Source organism: Anabrus simplex, chromosome 1 (assembly GCF_040414725.1).
Source record: "Anabrus simplex isolate iqAnaSimp1 chromosome 1, ASM4041472v1, whole genome shotgun sequence".
In the NCBI taxonomy this organism is placed as follows: domain Eukaryota; kingdom Metazoa; phylum Arthropoda; class Insecta; order Orthoptera; family Tettigoniidae; genus Anabrus; species Anabrus simplex.
In genome coordinates, this window is record NC_090265.1 from 486,139,106 (window position 1) to 486,164,023 (window position 24,918).

At 38.0% G+C, this 24,918-nt stretch overlaps 1 protein-coding gene across 1 annotated transcript in view; it reads left to right on the forward strand.

The window, feature by feature from the left end:
* Tet (Ten-Eleven Translocation (TET) family protein) overlaps positions 1-24,918 on the forward strand; it is a 568,628-nt gene that overhangs the window by 536,048 nt on the left and 7,662 nt on the right. The window contains exons 10-15 of the mRNA XM_068227603.1: positions 57-2,044; positions 5,258-5,433; positions 10,534-10,887; positions 11,857-12,084; positions 15,820-15,974; positions 16,060-16,279. Coding sequence (XP_068083704.1) covers positions 57-2,044; positions 5,258-5,433; positions 10,534-10,887; positions 11,857-12,084; positions 15,820-15,974; positions 16,060-16,279 — 3,121 coding nt within the window. The remainder of the gene's footprint in view (positions 1-56; positions 2,045-5,257; positions 5,434-10,533; positions 10,888-11,856; positions 12,085-15,819; positions 15,975-16,059; positions 16,280-24,918) is intronic.

Below are 24,918 nucleotides of genomic sequence, written 5' to 3' on the forward strand. Positions count from 1 at the left end.
CATCATCACCAACAACAGCGTCAACAGATGCAGAGGCAAATGTCTTTAGATCAAAGTACTACGCATAACAATTCTAACAATTCTCATCAGCAGATGGCAAATCAGCACAGTCAGCAGAGGATGTCATCTGTTCCTCGATCACAAAATCAGTACATGTCTTCAGCGTCAAATGTCATGATGTCACGGGCTGCTGAGAATCGAGCCTTGGTTGACAGAATGATGAATCGTAGCAGCGGCAGTGTTGATAGGATGGGTGATAGTCGTAGTAGTGTTGAAAGGATAATGGGTGATAGTCGAAGTAGTGTTGAAAGAATAATACATGACAGTGGGATGGGAGAGGGAAGAAGCAGTGTTGAAAGAATGTTGGGAGATGGCCAAAGTGGTGCTGATAGGAGTGTTACGGACAGTCATGGTAATGTTGAAAGAATGATGGAGAACCACACTGGAATGGACAGAATGATGTCAGACAGTCATAGTTTAGAGAGAATGATTGCTGAAAACTGTGATGTTGATCGAATGCTTCCAGGATCTCAAATGAGTGTGGACAGTAAACAACAGCAGCAACATCAGCTACAGCAACATCAGCAACAGCAGCACCAGCAACAGCAGCAAGAAAACCAATCTAATTCAGAGAATAATTTTTTAGTCCAAGGCCACCATCCTCAGAATCAACCGTCAGTTCTGACGTCTGAGGGTGGTGGCTTTCCATGGGATTGGATGGGGAGTAATGCTGTTTCAAATGATATTGTCGACACAAACAGCATATCAGCCATGGAGAATTTTATCAAGTATGCTGCTAGTGAAGATCGAGGTGACATGGACTTGCCTAGCTCTAGTCCATCCATGAAGCAATTCATGTCCACCAGCCAGTCATTATTTCAACAGAAGATGAATACTAGTATTAATAGTAGTGTAAGTAATCGTAACGATATTATTAATAATAATAATAATAATAATAGTAGTAATGCTAATCGACACAGTAATAATGCATTGCCTCGAACAAATTGGCACTCTCCAATGATGCAACCAGATCATGCAACTGTACCATCATCTTACAAAGAACAGCTTCCACAGATGTCTTCTCGAAACTCATACAAGTGTAGTCGTGATCCTACTGGTGAAGGGTCTGATGCCTTCAAGTGTAGGAAAGAGAAGTGTTCTGAAGTAGATGATAAATCCTTTCAGAAACGAATGGGGATTGGGATTGACAATAGAAATGAATTTCAAGGAAGTACATTTTCTTCTTCGAGATTAAATGTGGAATCAGACGAAAGAAAGCGATCTGAAAACATAACTGGACTGCCAAGTAACTCTGTCTATTCATGTCAGCGAGTGTATAATGTCAGTCGTGATGAAAATAAATCAGTTGCTTCCAGATCTAACCATGGCTATAACTGTCAACAGCAGGTATTTGATACTTCCATAAATATAAAATCTGAATGTAGGAAATCATCAGTGAACAATGGTGTTACAGTTCCAACAGTTGGTAATAATTATCAGTGTCAAAATGCAGATGATGAGAGTAAAACTTCTCCAAGAAAATGCAAAAAGATGACATCCAATTCCACGACTTCTAATTCAGAAACTTTCAATTGCACTAATCATGTTAAAAACAGGAATGACAGCAGTAACAACAATAATGATTCATTATCAACAAATTCAGAATTGAAGGAAGAAACAAGTCAGTCATGTGAAAAGGATGCAATTACAAGAACAAAAGTAAAAGAAGAACACCCTTCTTACTTGTTTGCTGGTGAGGGAGGACCCCATAAACTGGAGAAAATGGCTGGTGCATGGTGCTGCCGCCTAGGTGGGACAGAGACTCCAACTCCAGAACATCTACGAGATGGTTGCTGCCAAGGATTGCAGACTGCAGATGAACTCGATGCTAAACAGGCTTGGTCTCCTCAGCATCCAGATGATTCTCCACCAACCAAAGGCTATGGTGGCCTCTCGGCTAAGGAGTTTCAAGACCACTTGGAACGACTGAAGAACAATGTCCGTACCGAGGTGCCAGACTGCAACTGTTTTCCACCAGATAAATGTGAGTGTACTGTTTATTATCCTTCAGAACTTCAAGCATACATTTACTATCTTTTCCCTTGGTAAATATAAAAAATAAGCAGAAAGTGGTACTATATTTGATCATCATCAATTTCTATTTTCTAGCTCCATCCAGATCGGTATGTTAATGGCGTCTTTCCACCTTCCTGTGTTCAGCCACAATTGCTGCTCCTCAGCTGTGTTCCATTCTAGATTCCTTCTTATTATGCTTGCCTCTATTGAGTCCAACCATCTTGTTGTGGGTCTACTTCTCGTTCTCCTTCCTTCAGTCTTAGTGTCCATCATCCGCATCAGTATACTTCCCTCTTTCATATTTTTAACACGTCAAAACTCTCTCAGTTTATTTCTCTGTCAGAAAGCTTCTCTATTCTTTCTTACCATTCATTTTTTTTAATGTTGTCTCAATGGCCTGAATTTTACTCTCCTGTCTTTTCATCAATATCCAGGTCTCTGCTGTATTTGTCAGTATGGGGCTATAATACATCTTATACGTAACCCTTTTACACTTCATAGGTACTTCCTTCTTCCAGATCAAGTTTCTCACACTCTGGCAAAATACATTTTCCTGCTGTGTCCTTTCACTCATCTCCAGGTCCAGTCCTGCATCAGTGTGCTTGAAGCTTTCTATGATTCCTTGGGTTTTGTCCCCACACTTTTTACTGTACCTTCCTGTCTCTTTCTCCTCGTCAGCACCATTGTTTTTATTTTCTCCTTGCTTATTTTAATTCCATAGGAAAGTTAGATGTAAAGAACATCTGAAATTTATCATGGAAATATGCCCCAGTAGCTGTAATGTGGGGAAGCAGAAAGTCAGGATTGAAAATTTTCAAGTTGAGAAGAATAACTCACTGTTGAATTTACAATGATAATTCCTTTCCATTATAATTTGCTACCAGAAGAAAATCATAGCATTTTAAAAACTTAAGAATAGTTCACTCAGTCCATTAATCACCACTGATCTGCATTTAGGGTTGTTGCCAGGTGGCAGATTCCCTGTCAGTTGTTAACGTAGTCTTTTCTTAAATGATGTCAAATAAGTTGGTGATTTATCAAACATCTCCTTTGCTAAATTATTCCAGTCCTTAATTCCTCTACCTTACTCCAATGTGTCTACTTGAATTCCTATGTTTCTACTTTTAAAAACTGCACTCAAGTTTATTCGTCTACTAATGTCTTTCCAAGTCATCTCTGCTCCCCATGAATTACTTTCACTCCATTAACACAATAATTCAAACGTAGAGAACTTTTCCTCTTAGTTGTATGAAATCCAGTCAGCATTAAATTTCTCCTTGAGGTCGATATTACTCCACATCCTGCCTGTGGTTGAGCAGTGTACCCGAGCCATGGAACTGGCAAAGGAAAAGAAACTATTCACAATTTCCTCACCGTATTCTATGGACCATTGTACAAATATGCGATTTATGGCTCCATGAAATAACACAAGTACCTATAATTCGATCGAATTAATAGGTTGTGCCACATGACCTGTAATAGTAGAAAGTTAAACAAAAGAGAGTATTCTTGACATCACAATTGCACAACCATTTTTCAAACATATCAGTATTAAAAATTTTAATAATATTATTATGTTGTTTATGGTTGTTTAACAGCTGGTGTTGGTCTCCCAAGCCTTTTAATCTCCTCAAATGGCTTTGATAAAATGTTTGTGATTGCAAACTGATTATCATATTCAACTCATTTCACTCACAATAACTTTACAGCAAGCAAGATAAGAGGAAGAGCAGGAAATAGTGTAAAAAGCATGGTACTACTATGCCATAACAGTTGAAGTTAACAGAATGCAATGCTCAGTGCAGCAGTGTCTTGAAAAACAGAGTGCCAAGATTTAAGAGCATGGCTGTTGGCAGAGTTATGATCATGTACACACTGTGCAATATTAAGTGCGAGTGAAGCCACACTTTCAAAATGCCCCACTGCATCTACCTCTCAACAGTCCTCTCAGCCGTAGCAGAGGCAGTACTAACAAGGCTGATACTGAAGAACATTTTCTGTAAGTCTTCTGCAGATTATCGGGGGATATATTAATAAGTTTGGAGGATATGATAAGGCTCGGTCTGGATAGCCAAGAATAACGGCCGAGAGGATCTCTCGTGCCGACCACACGACACCCTGCAATTTGCAGGCCTTCGGGCTGAGCAGTGGTCGCTTGGTAGGTCATTGCCCTTCGTGGCTCTTGCGCCATACGGTTTGGTTTGATTAAGATATGATATGGTAAATCAATCTTGCCTTTTAACCTGGGTGCTATCGATTTTGATGAATGTCCCAGATTACTCAATCCAATTATATGCGGAATTGAACATTAGGTAATATTTTTCTTTTAACACACCAGTCTTGCTGATACCTGTTGTGTACTAATTTATAAACATGCCAAATATTTGGTGTGAAGCGAGGTGGTACAGCCAGGTGCCTTCTCTACTAGGTGTGATTGGCTCGACAGTACTACTTATATTCCCATATAATGTATTGAAAATTTCTTTTACATCGTCAGGGTGTACCAAGGGTAAGGTGATGAGCTCTCTTGCGTCAGTATGCACTAATAAATTTTCTTCATCATTTTAGGTTTCTTGAAGCCCTTCATTAACTAGTCTGTGCCTTACAGCTTGGCAATATAAAGGGTTTTAAATAATACAGTGTTATCATAGTGAATGTACAGGTACAGTAGAGCAAATATCTACTTATCAGAAGAAGGTGTAGGAACGCTGTACTTAGCACATACCTTGGCTGTCTGATTAGTGATACATTTGAATAGGCCCCATCGCTGGTGAACAAAGCATGTTGGAAGACATTACATTTTCTTGGGAAATAGTCGATGAATTTTGAAAACAATGCCACCTCCAGATTTGCAGTGTAATTCCATTTAAAATAAAAGTTAGTACCGTTATCTCAGCAGGTACTGACATCCTGGAAAAGTACTGCAAGTTCTATTATGAGCCCATTGGTAAAATTATTGAAAAGAGAACGGATTATTGATATCCTTAATGGTTTACGAGTCATTTGAGATGAACCTGTTAGCTGATTCACCCTGTATATAAACATTTTGGTATATTAGCTGTTGTTTTGTGGAAGTCTAAACCTTTCATGTTTGTTCCATTATATCCTTGCCCTAAATTATTGTTCATTGTTTCTGTTTTTATCCCCCTCTTGGTATAAGAACGAATAACTGTGTGCATAGGTCCTCCAGAGCCTGGTTCCTACTACACCCATCTGGGATGTGCTCCTAGCCTACCTGAACTTCGTAAGGATGTAGAAAAACGTACTGGTCTCACAGGCAAGGCGATAAGGATTGAGAAGGTGATGTACACTGGTAAAGAGGGCAAAACGACACAGGGCTGTCCCTTGGCTAAGTGGGTAAGTAATTTTACGCTCTTTATTACTGTTATAAGGGTAGTAGTGTATCACAGCATAAGCAGCAGCTAAAAGCAAAAATCAAATTACCAGGACTAGTGTAAAACCACTAATAGTTCTTGGCACAAGTATAATTGATGTTGAGCTTACTACAATTTCCAAGATTACCAATCTATAAATAGTTACATTATATTTCGGTAATCTGGATACTGATTTTTGGAAGAATTGATGACTTACCTTAATGTGTCCCATACCAACTGTTTGGGCACACTGTCATAAGCTTTTTCATTGTCAATAAATGTCATCACTATGTCTTTTCCAAACTCCCATCTTTTCTCCATTCGTATGTCTTAATGTAAAGATCAGGTCAAACATTGATTTTTCTTTCCTAAAACCATACTGTTCTTCTTCCATTTCTCCTTCTAGCTTTCTCCTCAGTCTTCCTTCCAATACTCTCTCAAATAGCTACATGGGCAATATGGGTGATCCCTCTGTAGTTATTACATTCCTTGTTATCACCTTTTTTAAATATTGGGATAATTAAACCCTTTCCCCACTCTCCTGGGATCTCTTTCTTCCTCCAGATTATTCTAAATAATCTATACAGCCACTGTAGCCCTATTGGTCCTGCTGCTTTTATCATTTCTGTAGTTACCTCATCCACTCAAGCTGCTTTACTGCTCATCATCTTTTGTATGGCTTCCTCTATTTCTAACATCGATATCTCCTTTTCTTGTTCTTCTTCTTTCCCCATTGTTTCTTCTTGCTCCTTCTCATCTACCAGTTCACTGTATTTAATATTTAGCATTTCTGAGAAGTATTCTTCCCATCTTTTTAGTATATCATCTCTTTGCGTCAATATCTGCTCTGTTTCATTTTTACAAATTTTGTATCTTTCCCATTTTGTAAACTATACTTCACCAAACCATACAAAACCTTTTTACTTCCCTTTATATCCTCCTGTACAGTTTCTGTGAAACTCTCCCAGCTCTTCCATTTCTCTAATTGTACTATTACATACCTTTTTGGCTTATTTATATTTCTGCCAATTCTCTGTACTATTGCTGCCTATCCCTTCCTCCAAGCCATTTGTTTCCTTTTAACTGCTTCCTTTACCCTGCTGTTCTACCAAGGCATCTCCTTTTCCTGTTTCCTCCCTGTTAGTCTTCCACAGGTGTTTACTGCACACTTTGCAAAACCATTTCCGAAACATGTCCATTCCTCTTCCACACTGTTCACATCATCTTTGGGAATTTCTTTCTTCAGATCCTCTTGAAACTTTTCCCTTAATTCTTTCCCTTTTTACTTTGGAAGTGCAAATGATAAAAGCTGCGTACAAAAATTGTGTTAGTAGTGTGAAGACTAGTATAGGAAAAACAAAATGGTTTAAAGTTGAAACTGGTCTCCCACAGGGAAGTGTACTATCCCCCATACTATTCATCATAGTCATGGATGAAATTCATAAGAGCATTAAACAGAGATTGGGAAGACAGGCAACAAAAGCCATGTTGTTTGCAGATGATATAGTGATATGGGGTGAGGATGAAACAGAAGTGCAGAACAAGTAGAAGTATGGGATGAAAGCAAGCACAGAGAAAAGTAAAACCCAGTGATGACAAGGGGAAGGAAGGAAGGAAGGAAGGAAGGAAGGAAGGAAGGAAGGAAGAGGAAAGATAAAACTAAATGGTAAAATTCTGGAAGTGGTTAAAAATTTCAAGTACTTGGGAAATGTGATTGCAGAAGATGGAAAGATAACCGAGGAAACTGGGAAAAGAAAACAACATGCAAACAGTTTCTACCAAAGTGTAAGAGGTATTTTGTGGAACCAAGATGTCCCGAAGAAATGTAAGAAAGTATTATATTCAACCTATTATGAACCCATACTAACTTATGCAGCTGGATACATACATTTATCTTGCATACATTTATATTATTGAGTAGAGCCTCAACACTTTCCACTTCGAATCGTTAATAGAAGTTTTTATTTATTTTTCACAGGTTCCACATTTGAACTGAGAAACATAGATCTTATATACACCTTAAGGAGCAATTCATATGTTTCCACCTCATAGGCCTTAGATACAGAAGATTTCTGTTGCACCTATTATCCAACAACATTCACAATTTTTAAAATGACTCTGCAGTTTATGAACCGTAGTTGAATGGACACAAAAAGTGTTTTATTATTGTAAACAGCTCACCAAATTTAATGAACTCACTACTGTATGTCCACAGAGACATCAATCAACTTGAGAACTGTTCAGTTTATGTTTGACTTGCAAGTCTTCTACTTGTTCAACAAGTTTTTACTAGGTGTCATTGATTTTATTGTAGATATCATAGGGTTTTATATTATGCACATTTTAGGGTCTATCATGAGTTTTATGTATTTTGCCTATATTCCGCTTCTTTGTACAGCTGAAGATGACGCAAAAATGCTTCGAAACTAGTTCTGTATAATTAGTATGTTGTAATTATATCTATATAACAACATTATTATTGTATTGAATAGGTGGACATTAAAAAGTTTATTTATTGTCTACCCTCTGACAAAGTCTTACATCTGCTGCTCATTCTTTATGGCTAACACATAAAACCAATAATTAAATATAAAAAAGTACTTAACATGAGTAATCACAACTTCTTTCAGCTCTCCTAATTTTTTGACAATTTGCAGATTCATTAGTTTGCTAGAGGGAGGACGATATTAAAGTATACTTTGCTATTTTTACCTGTGTAAGTGTAGAGAAATGTCCGAGCTCGATAGCTGCAGTCGCTTAAGTGCGGCCAGTATCCAGTATTCGGGAGATAGTAGGTTCGAACCCCACTATCGACAGCCCTGAAAATGGTTTTCCGTGGTTTCCCATTTTCACACCAGGCAAATGCTGTACCTTAATTAAGGCCACGGCCACTTCCTTCCCACTCCTAGCCCTTTCCGTCCCATCGTCGCCGTAAGACCTATCTGTGTCGGTGCGACGTAAAACAACTAGCAAAAAAAAAAAAAAAAAAAGAAGCTAGTACAAGAGTTTTCTCAATTTGTAAGTAAGAAGTGATGCATGGTCAAGGTAGGAAGATAATGTGTACACATTTTTGGAAAGCTTTCCTCTACTGGGTATGGGACAAGAGTAAATTCTTCAAAAACTCAAGACCTGACAGTTGAGGTTTGTGGTATACTGTAGGTAGTGTACACACAGAGTCCATAATTTGTGGTAAAGTGCAGCAGATCATACCTGTTTTTAAATTTCTGGGAAAAACATACAATGTTCCAAAGCAAAATAATGGGCTGGATGGCTTCGAACAAAACATATTGCATAGAACAATACTCAGGTATTATTGTGTAGGTCAATATCCTACTTTAAGAAAAACTCTGTGCACACCATAATAAAGTGTGGGCAACTAAATGATAATAGAAAATTCCTAATGGAAAGGACCATTGAGGCTTGTATTGTTGTTGAGGCTTGCATTAAATTTCTCGGGAATTTACACAATCTTAAAGCGTCTAGGGACAGTCGTCCTCCAACATTAGAAAGTCGGGAATAATCGAATGGCTAGGACAGCATTTGTTACAATCAGAGATACTTCAGTTAATTGCACCATTTCAAAATCAGCACAAACAATATAAATTAGATGGGATAGTTAATGAAATGGTCCATGAAGTTGGTAGACTGCCTCCATACAATCTTATTTGAGCTAATATGGGCAAAGGTTAAAGGAGAAGTTACAACTGTAGCATAACGTTCAGATTAGCTGATGTCTTACAAATAATAGATGAGGCAATAGACTGTGAAACTAAAGAAGAACAGGCTTGCAGATAGCCTTCACGAAAATAATTTCCAGAAAGAAATTGCTAGAGACGAAATTAAACAGTCTGCTATAATTAACTTGAGAGATGTCAAAATTACTCATAGTTAAGTGACATTTGAAGAGAACACCCCTGAACCATTTGCCATTCCATTGCCATAAAGCAGTTCAAGAATTAACACCATCAAGGTAAGATTATTATAGTGTTCTTATGTATTGGGCTCCTGCCTGTACCGCACCTCACATACACTGGCATTGGCTACTTTTCATGTGCCATTAATGCTTGTACTGTGCTTGGTTTAATAAGTAATGTTTTCATACATTTTTATGAATTATTGTTTAAAGAAATTTTCCAGTAAAAAGTATGAAAATGAAAATAAAGGAAGGTCCATCATACTGTTAAAGTTGTGAATGTTTGAATCTCTGAACAAAGGGATTTCTTTTAAATTAATTTTTTGCTTAAATGAACTTAAAAAAGAACTACAAACTTGATTGTAAGTAGTTCTGATCATGTGCATTTATTTGTTCCTTTCCATTACTTGTAAGTAGTTCTGAGTTATAAGTAAAACTCCATTTATCCAGATAAATGAGTGCTGGATATGATTCAGATATACAGGAATCTGGATAATTGAATTTATCATTAAATTTAGGCAGAAAGAAAATGCAAAGTTTACTCTAAAATCACATTGTTATTGTTTTTGCAATAATCCAGCAAATAGGAATCACATTAAGGTACTGTATAAACCTCTAACAATTAGTTGTAGTCATACACAATTGTATAAAAAAGTAACTTGAATATATCCAGCAACGTTAATGACGTCAATGAAGAAACTTGTTTACAAGCAGCGAGGTTCCGCATACACTTGACGGTGAGCTGTACCTGGCCACATTCAGGCTGTCATTTTCGTGTAGAAGACATTTTACGGTAGTTAGTCCACCACAGCATTATACAGTAATACTTGCTACAGTTATTTGGTGATAACTGAGACAATGAATCACGCTCACAAATGAAAGTAAGTTGAGTGAAAAGTCACAGAGTGGGGATGGCTGGCAGCGTGGCACCTTTCCAGTAATGATCTACATATTTGGCAACTCTGATAAATGGATAAATGAAGTTCTACTGTAATTCAAATGTTTCCTTTGAAATACGTATAAACCATTTTCTACTGTAATTTTGTTACGTTATGTGAATGTAGTGAAATTATTTGTAATCTGAAATTCTTCATCTAATGTGTTCTTCAGTGTATTCCAGTGTTATTATTGTTTGAAGTGGTCTATATTAGTGTTATTCTTTTATCTCAGATAATTCGTCGGTCATCTCTGGAAGAGAAGATCTTGTGCATCGTCAAACATCGGCAGGGTCATAAATGTCCATCATCATGGATTGTAGTTGTGATGGTAGCATGGGAAGGGGTACCGTCTCCTGAAGCTGACAGAGTCTACAATTTACTGACACACAAATTGAATCGCTATGGGTTGCCCACTACTCGACGCTGTGCCACCAACGAACCACGAACATGTGCTTGTCAAGGCCTTGATCCTGATACTTGCGGGGCTTCCTTTTCCTTTGGCTGTTCTTGGTCCATGTATTACAATGGCTGCAAATATGCTCGTAGCAAAACTGTCAGGAAGTTTCGTTTGTCAGTCCGATCTGAGGTAATTATTGTGTAATCTTTAAAATGATATATTCAAATTCTTAGTTTTTGTAAGAATATTTATGAATTAATTTTTTTGGCGACAGATCTATGTGCTTTTTTATTTTCACTCCTGGTGAGATTTCAAGTGCTTAGTTTGGAGAATGTTGAAAAGTATTGAGAACTAAATTTCGAAATTTGTGATGACTGCATTGAACAGTGGTTAATTAAAAGTACTGTATTATAGTTAACTTTGTTGTTTTAAACTATTGCTGATTTTAAGTAAATAAGCAATTGAAGTAATTGGTTTTCTTTGAGACTATATTCAGTTATTGGCAAGAATTGTTTGACCGGGCGAGTTGGCCATGCGCGTAGAGGCGCTCGGCTGTGAGCTTGCATCCGGGAGATAGTAGGTTCGAATCCCACTATCGGCAGCCCTGAAAATGGTTTTCCGTGGTTTCCCATTTTCACACCAGGCAAATGCTGGGGCTGTACCTTAATTAAGGCCACGGCCGCTTCCTTCCAACTCCTAGTCCTTTCCTATCCCATCGTCGCCATAAGACCTATCTGTGTCGGTGCGACGTAAAGCCCCTAGCAAAAAAAAAAAAAAGAATTGTTTGGTGATGAACCTCAATGTTGAATATATCACTGTACACAAATGAGGTAAGCATTATTATAATGACTGAGGCATTGAAGATTGCTGTTTTGAATACAACAAATAGAACAAAGTCCAAAGTCAAAATAATATACCGGTATTCCTAGAATGAAAGTAGTCATTCTAATAGCAAAAAGTACTTCAGTCAGATAACTGCTTATACCAATAACAAGTGTAGTAAAGTTTGAAAAATTCAACTTTAATATTATCATATTGTGTTGTTTATTCATCGTGGTACTTCCATCTAAATATTTATATTGAAAAATAGAATGCTCGTATTTTTGAGAATGTTGAAATATTTTCTTATGTGATTTAATTATTTTATTTTTCTTTCAGGAGCAAGAAGTGGAAGAGAGAATGCATGTGTTGGCCACATTGCTTTCACCTCTATATCAGAGCTTAGCACCTGAAGCATTTAAGAACCAAACTCAGTTTGAACGAGAAGCCTCAGAATGCAGACTAGGATTTAAACCTGGTCGGCCTTTCTCTGGCGTCACTGCTTGTATAGACTTCTGTGCACATTCGCATCGGGACTTGCATAACATGAATAATGGCTGTACTGTTGTAAGTATATCTTCTCTACCAGAGCATTTTCATACGATGTTCTTGTATTTATATGGATTGTTTTACAGTGCTATGAATACTAGGGTAATCATTGCCTCTGGAACTTGGAATGGAAGAATCGGTAACAATAGTTCAAAGATTAAGTTAGCACAAATCCTAGGTTAATGGGATGGTTAGTTGATGAGAGTAAGGGCACGTACTTTGGCATGTTTCATCGTCCATTACTTGGTCTTGCACACCATGCACTCCCATTCTGTATGTTATGTGTCCACTCTTGCTTTGCTCAGTTCAGTCTGGTGTAGTGATGATATCATCTGATTTGTTAAAATTTAATTACTTCTCTTTCATTCAAACTTCACCATGCCATGCCATTATTGTTATTTTTGCTAGTGGCTTTACGTCGCACCGACACAGATAGGTCTTATGGCGATGATGGAATAGGAAAGGCCTGGGAGTAGGAAGGAAGCGGGCATGGCCTTAATTAAGGTACAACCCCAGCATTTGCCTGGTGTGAAAATGGGAAACCATGGAAAACCATCTTCAGGGCTGCCGACAATGGGATTCGAACCTACTATCTCCCGAATGCAAGCTCACAGCCGCGTTCCCCTAACTGCACGGCGAACTCACCTGGTGCCACACTTGTGTGCCATGCAGTATCGTCATAAGAGGTTTCAAGGCATTGCAAGAATTATAGGAATCCTCACCAGATAATGTCAACATGCATATCAGTGAAACGATGGTGATTTATACTATCGATCTACATAAGAAAACATTGTGTAGTATTGCATACATCCACTTGAAAGCAGCAGAAATTTTAGTGTATATGTTCTCAAGAGGAAGGAGGTCAGACTATTTGAAACTCTGTAGAAAGAAATAAACACTGATTTGGGCTGATTCATACATAGAAGGAACGCAGATATCTTCAACTTCAAAGATTACCATATCCATCTCGTCAACTTTAAAACTTTACAAGCTAGAACAAAATGAAGTTAGGCCTACAGGAATCTATACCACGCGTGGAGGTTGACAGCATGTGAAGAAACAGAGGTCTATACAACAAATGGAGTTCGGCGTTTAGTCAGTAAGTCCAGAAATCTAGGCTGACCAGCATGAAGAATTTCTCTCTGTGGGTCTTGTGACCTCCAATCTATCCTCTATCACAGGAGTTTGAAGTTGTCTCTGATTACTTTACTAGGTGTTCAAAACCACTTCTGTTACATAGGAAGTATTATTTCTAGAAATGGAGATGCTAATGAAGGTGTCCAAAATAGGGTCAACAGGACCAAAGGGGCCTTTGCCAAGTTCTGACCCTTGTGGAAGTCTCAAGAACTGAAGACAAAGTTGAAACTGAGGATCTTTTAGTCTAACGTGAAATCTGTTCTCTTTTATGGTTGTGAGACATCGAAGGTGACTGGAGATATAACATGTAAAGTCCAGACTTTCATCAACAGATGTTTGAGAACCATCTTAGGAGTGTGATGGCCGGACAATCGAATCAAGAACTGTGGGAGTGCACCCAGCACTGAATGGCTGAAGTCCAGACAAAAAGAAAATGGAAATAGATAGGACACACCCTGCTCTGAGACCCTGACAACATACCAAAACTGGCTCTTGAATGGAATCCCCAGGGTGTTAGAGGAAGGGGGAGACCAAGGGTAACATGGCGGCAAACAGTGGAGGCAAAGGCGGTGACAGTTGGGAAGTCCTGGAAGAACATCAAGACAGTGGCAGAATATTGAGTCAGATAGAGAGCTCTTGTATGTGCCCTATGCTCCACCCAGCAGTAACAGGAATTAAGTAATGTTAACATTGATGCTTTCATGGCCCATACTTGTAGGAAGTAAGTAAGGAAGTAAGGTGGTCAAAACATTATAAGATCACTTTGATAATGTCATGCAGTCATTTCCTCATTCCTAGTTTCCTGATAGTGGACATACTTATATTTTTCAGTCCAGGGTTTGTTCAGTAGTTTGTGGAAACGTCACATTTCACAGGTATCATTACTGAGGTTCTGATGAACCTCTGATTGAGGAAATGAGTGTGTTGAGCATCAAGACAGTTCTGTGGTAATGCATTGGACCTGCAGATTTTTTTCAGTCTTATAACAGCTATAAGATTCTGTATTTTGCAGAGTTACTTTCCTTATGGCATTATTATAGATTTTAAAGAATTTTTAGACCATAGACCTCATATTCTCTCAGGAAGGTTGTACAGTCATGGGATCAAATCAGAGTGAAGTAAAACTAAAGCATTGATTTTTGTAATTACTATTTTCCTTACATTATTCTCTACACAAATACGGTAATTCCTATCTGGACAGATTCTAAAGTGGTAAATATGATGACCGATGTGAACAGCTGAGGGAAATGGGAGGAGTGTATTTGCAATGAAGACACATATGTAATATGTAAGATGAATTTTTGAGTATGGATTACCAAGATCATTAGAACAAAGTGATATGAATGGATGAGTATGTTTACCAGAGGGATTAACTGACTTGGCTGTTGAAGAAAAGGAAAGAGGAGGAGCACTATGGGCACTGTAATTGGATCCATTATTATGGGATTTTAAGACATGGCTGAAGTGAGGTGGATTTACTTGTAGACTGAGCACTTTAAGGCCTTCTGCACACGGAGCTTCATGCAAGCGGTAAGCTGGGTACACCTTTTAGTTCAGTTGACCCTTCCTCTGTTAGGTAAAGAAGACCCATCAACAGAGCTTCATGCAGGTGGTCAGGAGGTAAATAGGAGGCGAAGTGTCCAATGTATGTCACAAGGTATATGCAGTGCAACTCACGAGCTTGAAGTGAGTAATCTTGTTCACTTGATTGTCGTGTTCCGGATTAAACATTACGTCAGGCAGTATGGAAGTCCAGTTCGTGGAGGAAGTTGAGAAGAGGAACACCAAGAATTTGGGATCGTATGTGTTCGTTTCTTTTGTTGCTAGGAATAGGCTACAATGTACATTCATTTCTGAATAGGGGTGAATCCAGTGTTTTCTTGATTTCTTTTGCCTCTGCCATAGTGCAATGCAATAATAGAGAAAACCATATCTTCTTTATCACTCAATGTACCGGACATGATTAAGAATCCGGAACAACACTGAAGTATGACATAGATTTTGATGTCCACGGAGAACTTGAAATAATTGACCTGAATGAGGGAATCCAAAATTCCAATATAAATAGTCCGTTATTGGAAATTATACATTTTCCAGCCAACTCATTCTTGGTTGCCAGCGTTTTGCCCCAATGTGCAAATTTGGGCTCATCCGTTGGTAACTAGCACACCTACCAAGGCACAAGATGCAATACCAAGAATGATAACTCATTTATAATTTTCAATAACAGACCAATTATATTTGGACATTGAAGTAGGTAATCAAATCACAACACGGAAATACACAAACTACCTGATCTCTCCCCAGCTTTTGTAACAAGCCTGTAGCCTACCTTCATATTGCTAGCATTTCGCTCCCGTGTTGCACATCTTGCATGAAGCTCTGTATGTGGAACCTAAGGCTTAACAGTATACTGTGGTATACTTGTAATAGTGAAATTGTGTGTGTATGTATGTATGTATGTATGTATGTATGTATGTATGTATGTATGTATGTATGTATGTATGTTTATATACACGTTGTAATTCATGTTTAGAAGTCTAATATAGTCTTCCTGATCAATTAGCTGATTTTAATGGCTAATAGAGATTTTGAATGAAAATATCTGAATTACAGGTGGTGAGTCTGACTAAACATCGAACATTAGCAAAACCTGATGATGAGCAACTCCATGTTCTTCCATTGTACATCATGGATGAGACAGATGAATTTGGCAGTAAGGAGGGCCAGGAAGCCAAAACAAAAGATGGATCTGTTGAAAAGCTTTCTAAGTATGTATTAGTCGCTATATTGTATTTGCAGGATGTTTCTAGTTTAATTGGATAGTTAAATGTTACACATTTCTTTCTTTAACAGATTTCCTTGTGAAGTTCGAGTGCGTGCTGTTCCACTGCAACCTTGTCGACGGCATGGTAAGAAGCGTAAGGAAGATGAGCCAGATGCTGTAATAGGGCGCAAGGAACCAGCAACATCACACAGAAGTCCTTGTTCCGTGGATCCTCGTGGAGCTACCCCAATGTCCATAGACATGGCATCTATGCTGGAGGGCATGGAGGCTCAGCTGCAGAGCTCACAGGTAAATTGATATAGTAATATGTTAATATTTCTAATTATGAAAAATATATAAGAAATGTGCATCATTGTTCCCTTCAAATAACTATATCCATTATATAACACCTCAATAAACATTATGTACTTTTAATAATGCTGTAAATATGTTCTGGATTATCTAACTTAGCAACAAATAAGTCATAGTTTACAAGATCAGGGAAAAATTGTATTCATTATTTGATAGATAAATCAATTCTTGCTGTGTGGGAGTCAGAGCTTATTGAATTTAAGATATCTTACTTTTAAGTTGATCTTCAGATGTTTTTGAGGTGTTAATATAATTGGACATACACACTGCTTTGTTGGCAAGATTTATCCTGTATTTACTGTATTTGCTTTTTGTTTCCGTTGTAATATTATTAAAATAACATTGTGATGATGTATACAGGAAGAAACCCTGAGCATGCAAACATTGCCAAGATCAGAATATTAGTCTTTGCTTCTTAGTTTTTTGTTAATTTTTCAGTACAAAGTTTGTAGACAATTTAAAAGCTGCTTATACAATATTTTAACAAAAAGAGAGAGACAAAATCAGTTGATGCCTGCTTATGGCCTCCATAGCTGAGGTCTTTTCATTGTTGTATTTTGGGTTTGAGTTGCAATTGATACATTCAAAACACAGAGGCAGTGCATCATGGTCTCTGATTTGTGCATCATTTGTTATGTGTCCATCTACGCTATAAATAAATTTGAATTTGCTAGTGAATATATAGCAGACCATATGGTCCAGGAAAAGCAAGCCTGCCTCTTACTGGGAGGCCCTGGTTTTGATTCCTGCCCAGGTCAGGGATTTTTACCTGTATCTGAAGGCTTGTTCGTGATCTACTCGGCCTATGTGAGAACAGTTGAGGAGCTGTTTGACAGTGAGGAGGCAGCCTCGGTCTAGAAAGCTAGGAATAACAGCCGAGAGGATTCCTCGCAACAATCTGGCTTGACCTCGTAACCCGTTGACTTCAGGCTGAGCAGCGGTCGCTTGGTAGCCCAAGGCCCATCAGGGCTGTTACTCTGTTTGACTTGGTTTGATTTTTTAGTGAATATGTAATCAGCCCAGTGATGTCTGCATACTTGCAGACAACAATGCAATTTCTTGCATCGTCAAGAGTTCTGGGTTTGATTCCTGGCCAGTCCAAGGATTTTAATCATGGTCTGAGGGCTGGAACAGGTTCCAATTAGCTTTGTGAGAACAACTGAGGGGCTGTCTAATATGAGAGGTAGCAGATCAAGTCAAGGAAACTAAGAAATACAGCTGATAATGTTGTCACGCTGACCACTTGGCTGTCCTTTTTCTCCAGGGCAGCATCCATCTTGGCAGTGAGTGGCAAGTGATTGGTTTAGATACAAATTTACTTATGTTGATGATACTAGTTTTGGAAGATTAACCTCTCTTGTGTAAAACTAATAACAATGGTGAATATTTCAATAGCTTTCCTTGACACGGAAGTTATCCCTTCTTACATTTATTTCACACATATCCTGATGTCTTTTGAGTGAGCAGCCAGGTTGTTAGGCTGTGTCAAACTGTGGATGTTTCCTCAGACTTTCCCAGCAAGTATAGCTGACATCTTCAGAGTAATCAAATCAGACTTTCTATGAATATTGGGTAGTGTTTGCATTGAGTTTATATACTGCAGGAAGAAATTCTTGATGATGCAAGAAATTGTGTTGTTGTATGAAAACTTCCTGTTCTACAGTATCAACATGTTGTTAAGTTTGTTTTTTACACAGATTGATCAATGGAAGTAGTGAGTATGATTGCAGGTACTAACAGATGGGAACAATGGCAGGAAGTACTTGGAATAAGGAGATAAAAACTAAGTTAGGAATGCACCCGATAGGTAAAGCTGTACGCATAAACCGGCTTTCGTGGTGGGGTCATGTGAGGTGAATGGAGGAGGATAGGTTACCTAGGAGACTAATGGACTCGGTCATGGAAGGTAAGAGATGTAAAGGAAAACCAAGACTACAATGGTTAGACTCGCTTTCTAAATATTTAGAAGTAAGACTATGGAATTAAATGAGGTTGCAGAGCTAGTTTCGAATAGAGTGATTGTGGAGGCAATTAGTAAGTTCACAGAGGCTTGCAGACTGAACACTGAAAGACAAAACAGCCTATAATGAAGATGTATGTGTGATCAGTGATGCTTCTTGTCCTACTCTGTGGTGGTATCAAGCTTGTCTTGGGTTTATCAGGGACAGTCTCTGATAAAGTATCCTACATGTCATTTGTGGCAAACACTCACAAATTTTTTGCCCACAGCATATCTAGTCATTCTAATGATACATGATGAGGCAAGAAATATAATCATAGATGCACAATGAAATGATCTTCTGATCTTCTCCTTGCTGAATTAAATGTCTTTGTTCACTTCTGACCCACATGGTTTGCAATTTCAAAATATGGTTTCTCGTACAAAATTCCCACTACCGGTAAATGTTTCACGCAATTTCCATTTGGCTCCCAGCACACGATATTTGCATTTTGTGACAAGAGAAAAAACACCCACATAATGTGAATGGAATTAGTCTCCAAAGTTTCTTTCAGATTCATATAAATAAGTGTACATTAGGACAGTAAATTGAGCTTGTTATCTAAAGTATTTACATACTAGCTTAAGTACATTAAGAGTGCACAGTCAATTGGTACACTATTATTTAAAAGGATGTTTCTGTAGGCCTGCTGCTATTCATCCTCCACACATTGACTATTGAACTACAATACCTGCCATACTGTGAAGAACAGCCAAAGCTTGTCTAAAAAAGAGATTTCGAACTTAGCATACCTCAGGTTATTTACTCGTAGATAAAATCAGGTCTCCTTTCCTTCTGTGCCAAAAATTTATCCAACACCTCTTTTGAAACACAAAATTTGCACTGGTTTTGCTTTTGGATGATGTTTGGATCATGACTCTTATACCAATTATTATTGAGGTAGAATTTTTGCCTGATATATTACACCCAGAATTCATTTTCGTATAGAGATTATTTTCTTACAGAAGCATTATGAAATTCATAACTTACCACTGACAATAGCACGTCAACAGATTCAAAAAGTGGTACATGATAGACAATTCACAAATTTAATATACAACTGAAATGCTGGCATGGTAGAGTGCTGTTCCCTATATAATGTAGTAAAACATCGTTAAGACGTTTCTGCAGGGGACAACAAAAATGAACGTGTTAAGCGAGAAAATGTATTGCTGAATGTATGAATAAAAACTACCCAACAGGGATATGGAAACACTAGATACAATTTTTTCCGACATGAAGGCATTTACAATACTAAAAACCAGTAAATTTCTCCAAAACAGTGAGGACACAAGAGACCTGTTCTCAACTGCTAATGTATGCAATATTCCTTATTCATGCAGCCAAGATTAAATTGAGACCATAAAATACGGAATAAAATGATTCTGCCAACTAAAACAACCATGAAAGTCAGAACTGAACATATGTAGAATATAAATCCCATAATATTGTTTGTTCTGAGGTATTGGTCAGGATGTCAAACTAATTTGCCAGACTACATAGAGAAGCTGCTCAGATTCATAAATAGTCTACTAATTTCAACAACATTCATGTACAGAATTACTACCACCAAACTCCTAGATTTTATCCAACCATGCCTACCCTCTTCTCGCTGGTGAACCCAAGAGATACTTCGAACAGGGCAATAAGCACCATTGTTTAATCTGCATAAAAAAGCAAACTTAACCACTTGATACTCCAGAACACTCTTGTCTCATCTTGAATTTCCTTCTTAAGTATGGTATATTAACTCAATGCTACTGCCACTCACCAAATTAGACCAACTGGATCAGTTAACCTGAAGATATCAATTTATTGGCAAAGTTGACTTTAAAAGTTAGACACAAACTAAAATCTTACACTAGATTTTAGATGGCTTATTCTTTCTTGCATGTGTACAAATATTTCTGCAATATAACACCAATATTCTTCAGCGATCTCTCCATTTCTCTTTATTAGTCCCTATTTGCTCTATAGTGTTGTATAAATTTGTCTTTTATTGTGGCTTATTATTGTAGTTTGTAATTCCTTCTTTTATGATTACTTTCTAGAACTGATCAAATAGGAAAGCTGTATGTTTCAAAATGTTGTATAACCTAGAGAGTGCATTATGTTTTTGATCATTTATAACTGAACAGACTATCTGTGTCGGTGCGACGTAAAGCCCCTAGCAAAAAAAAAAAAAAAAAATAACTGAACAGCCAAAAATATCATCGTCGTCATCATCATTGTACAGTTCCAGTTTCCCAGGTACTGTTAATGAGCCTCTTCCACTTCTTCCTGTCAGTATACAACTTGTCATGGAGAACATCATCCACTGTCCATCCTCTGACAACTAGATCAACCTTGATCATGTCCATCCATCAAGTTTTGGGTCTTCCTGCAGGTCTTTTCCCCTCCACCTGTCTTTTCAAATTTATTCTGGCTGTTCTTGTAGGCTCCATCCTCATCACATGCCTGTACCACCATAGTCTGGATGTACCGATTCTGTCTAATAGGGATGTCTTTATTCCGGCTTCTTTCCTCACCTCCTCATTTCTTAACTTGTCCATCTTGATCTTCTGGATGGTGGATCTAAGAAATTTTATCTCTGATGCTTGCAGTCATGACGAATCTCTTTTTGTGAGGGTGCATGCTTCAACACCATAGGTCAATATTGGTATGAAATAGCTGTTAAACATCATCAGTTTGGCTAGTTTTGGAATCATGTCATCCCAAAAAGTGTTCTTACTTGTTGGCAGAATTCGGATCCCTTTTGCACTCTGTTTGTAATTTCCTTTCTGACCAAATTATCACTGGAGATTACACTTCCAAGGTAAGGAAAACTATCCACACACTCTAGTGGTGGTCTCCTAGTTTTATGCTTGCTGGACACTCTTCTCTGTTGACTGCCATCATCACTGTCTTGGTCTCACTGATGTTGAGGTTATATTCCTGGAACTGGGATTTCCATACGTTGAGTCTGGTCTGTACTTCCTCTTCTGTTTCACCCCAAATCATGATATCATCAGCAAAGGCCACTTTATTCAGTTCACCTAACTTTTCCTTGATGTTCTTCATTATATTGTCAATAACAGTGATGAACAGTAGTGGGGACGGTGCACTTCCTTGTTGAACTCCACTCTTGGTCTCAAACCATGATGATCGACCTTCCCCAATTTGTACACAGCTAGTACAATCTTTGTACAACATTTGAATTTTCCTTACCAATCGTTCAGGCACATTTCTTTTCTTCAGGCACTCCCAGATTTTATCTCTTATAACACTATCATAGGCCTTTTCTATATCCAGGAATACAATGACCTTTCTCCCAATACTTTTCCATCAGCATGCTGGTGCTAAAAATTAGATCCATTGTTGATCTGTTTCTTCGGAATCTGTATTTCTCCTCCTCTAACTGTGGTTCAATGATGGTTCTCAATCTCCATTCTATGATCTTCTCTAGAATTTTTAGCCCATGAGACAGCAGTGTTATTCCTCTATAGCTGGTGGGTTTTCGTCTGCTGCCTTTCTTAAACAGGGGAATTATAACGTCCTTGCTCCAGTCTGCAGGTATTTTGTTGTCTGTCCATACAGCATTTAGTACTCTGTGCAGCCATTGTATACCCTGGATGCCTGCTGCCTTTATCGTGTCCACATTCCCTTCATCTGCACCTGAAGATATTCCTTTAGGCAGAGATTTTAAAGCTTTCTCAGTTTCTGTCCATGTGATGGGAGGTTCCTCATTGTAGGCTTGGGTTTCTGGTTCTGTATTTTGTTCTTGAACTGGTCTATTTAGTAGGTGGTTGAAATGGTTCTTCAGGACTTCTCTCATGTCACTTTCTGTCCTAACCAGATTTCCATTTTCATCTTCAAGTGCCTTTATGGTATTCATTGGCTTCCTTTTACCTCTGGTAATACTATATAGTAGTTTTTTTATTGCCTCTGCTGTCTCCCTCCAGTTTCTGAGTGAATATATTCCATGCCTTGGTCTTTTCTTCTGTAACTGTTCTTTTAACGTCCAGTTTCTTGTTTTGGTATAATTGTTCGAGATTTTTGATCTTTGCCTCATCTCTAGTAAGATCCGTTTTATTTTTCTCCCGATTTAGTGTCAAAAAATTCATTTTTAGGTTCCGTATTGATTGTTTTCTCCCGATCCCTTTCTTTCTGCAAGATATTTCTTTCCCTGATTGCTGCTCTCACTTTCATTCCACCAAGGTGTTTCCTTCAGCCTTGTTTTCATACTTATCTTTCCACAAACTTCAATTGCTTCCTTAACCAATGTGTCCCTTAGTCTGGTCCATTGTGCCTCTCCATTTTCCTTTCATCTCTTGGTAACAGGGTTTTTATCCAGTTCTGATACTCAGTTCTCTTATCTGTTTTCTGGAGTTCCCATACTTTGATTTTTGGCATTTTCCTGTTCTGTACTTTTGGCACATAAAAGTTTCTCAGGTCCACTACTAATAGACAGTGGTCACTGTCAAGACTCTTGCTGGGTATTACCCTGACATCTGTTAACATTCTGCTCCTTTCTTCATCTAAGATGACATAATCAGTTACAGTCTTTTGTAGTCCATCCCAACTAAATCGTTTTATCTTATGGCTCTGTCTCTTCTTGAACCAACTATTTTTCACCACCAACCCATTCCTCATACAGAAGTCAAGGAGATGTTCACCTATATTTCTTACACCATATCCATGAGGTCCCATTATGTTCCCATATCCTGTTCTATCTGTCCCAATCTGTGCATTCAGATCTCCTATAATGATTACTCTCTCTAACTTTTTCCAAATCATCAAGAAACTGGTTCTTATCCTCTTGACTGCATCCAGTTTGAGGTGCATATACCAGTACCAGAGTTAGTTTTTCTTTCCCTAAATGCACAGTCACCTTTATTATTTTCTCGCTAACATACTGATTGTCAGCGACTCCTCCTAGATCTTTACTCATGATGAAACCGACACCGTTCCTCATCTCTTTGTCATTTCCATGCCAATACAGTGTATACTGTTTTCTTAATTTCCTCATTCCTTTCCCTCTCTGTTTGGTTTCACTCAGCCCCAGTATCATTAATTTCCTCCTTTCCATGAGGTCCACTAGTTCTTCACATTTTCCTGTGAGACTGAGTAAGTTGATGGTCCCAATCCATATTAGTCTCCACCAGGATTTTTGCAACACTCTTGTCTATCATCAGGCCATAAACCATCATCCCTGACATGAGTCTGCTCATGCTGGCGTCCTAATTTAGTTGATAAATACGTTCTTATTGTATTTTGAAAGCAACTACAAATAAGCTCTATTACTGGCTTGCTAGGCCTAACGTAATTGAGGATTTTCTTTTGAGGTTTACTCCCTTAGCCTTTGAGGATCCCCCCCTCATCCCACAAGGCAGTGGGTTCCATCTGTACTACCCCCACAGGAATTGGTTGCCTCCTCCGCCAGCTCCACCGTACCGAATCATATTCTCCGCTTTTGCTGCCATTGAGGTCTTCACCCGTTACCCTGAGAACAGCCAAAAATGTAAGATTACTAATAGTAAGCCATGGAAAGAGCCCAAGCTTTCAAAATGCCTAATAACCTCGAGGAATATCGCGCTATTGAGACACAGTCAGTGTGAATATGAATGCAAACCATGTCTCTTAAAAGTGTGCTTATGGTGCCAAATAGGTATAAATAAAATGCATACTCTAAGCTGCTTTTCAAATACTTTAGAGATGGACAGCTTATGGTGTTTGTCTGACACCATTTGGAACCTATCATTAGTATCTCTTCAAAACACTTTCTTGCTTATCGGTCTAGAAAAGCATTTTGCTAATTGAGACCTTCCTTTCTGGAATTTATAAAATAGTGCACAAGTAACAGAAGCTGAATGTCTTGTAAACTTTGTGTCTGCTCTTCCCCCTTCAGCGCAGTTGTTCATTGAAGGTACAGTAGTGCTCAGAAGTATTTTGTGGGTAGCTCTTGTACAAAATTATTTTAACCCCTTCGGTGGCAGTAAATTTTTAATAGACTTGAATGTAAATTTTTAAGGTAGAATTTTGAATTTATTTGAGGTTTAGAAACCAACATTTTACTTTAAACTATTTAAACACAATCACAACATACATAAATCTCCCTTTAATATTTGAATTTTTTTGATTATGAATTGTATTTTAGTATAGTTTTTTTAACATTTTCTGTTTGTGAAGGTAGCTATTCACTTAGCTGCCAATATAATTGCAGGTCATCTCCTTTTAACTCTTTTAAGAAGTGGTGGGTTTGCATTAATTTTTTTGGCTGAATATACTAGTATTTTATTTATAAGAATGTTGTGCCAAGAAAGTGAGGTTTTTTCGGAGGAATTTATTTATTTTTAGGAAGCAAGGAATGAGTAACAATTATTAAGGGAACACATTCATATATTATTCAAGGTTAATAAAAACTTACTTTACACTCTATTTACACTTTTTAGAGTAGGCCTGTGATATAGTTTCATAAAATATTGGTGTTTTGAGTAGGGCCTATACTGTCCTGTGAGCAATGAATTTTTATTTCAGGCTTTTGTATTATTCCCATCAGCAATACTAACGCAATAAATTGCCAAATTTTGTAAGAGC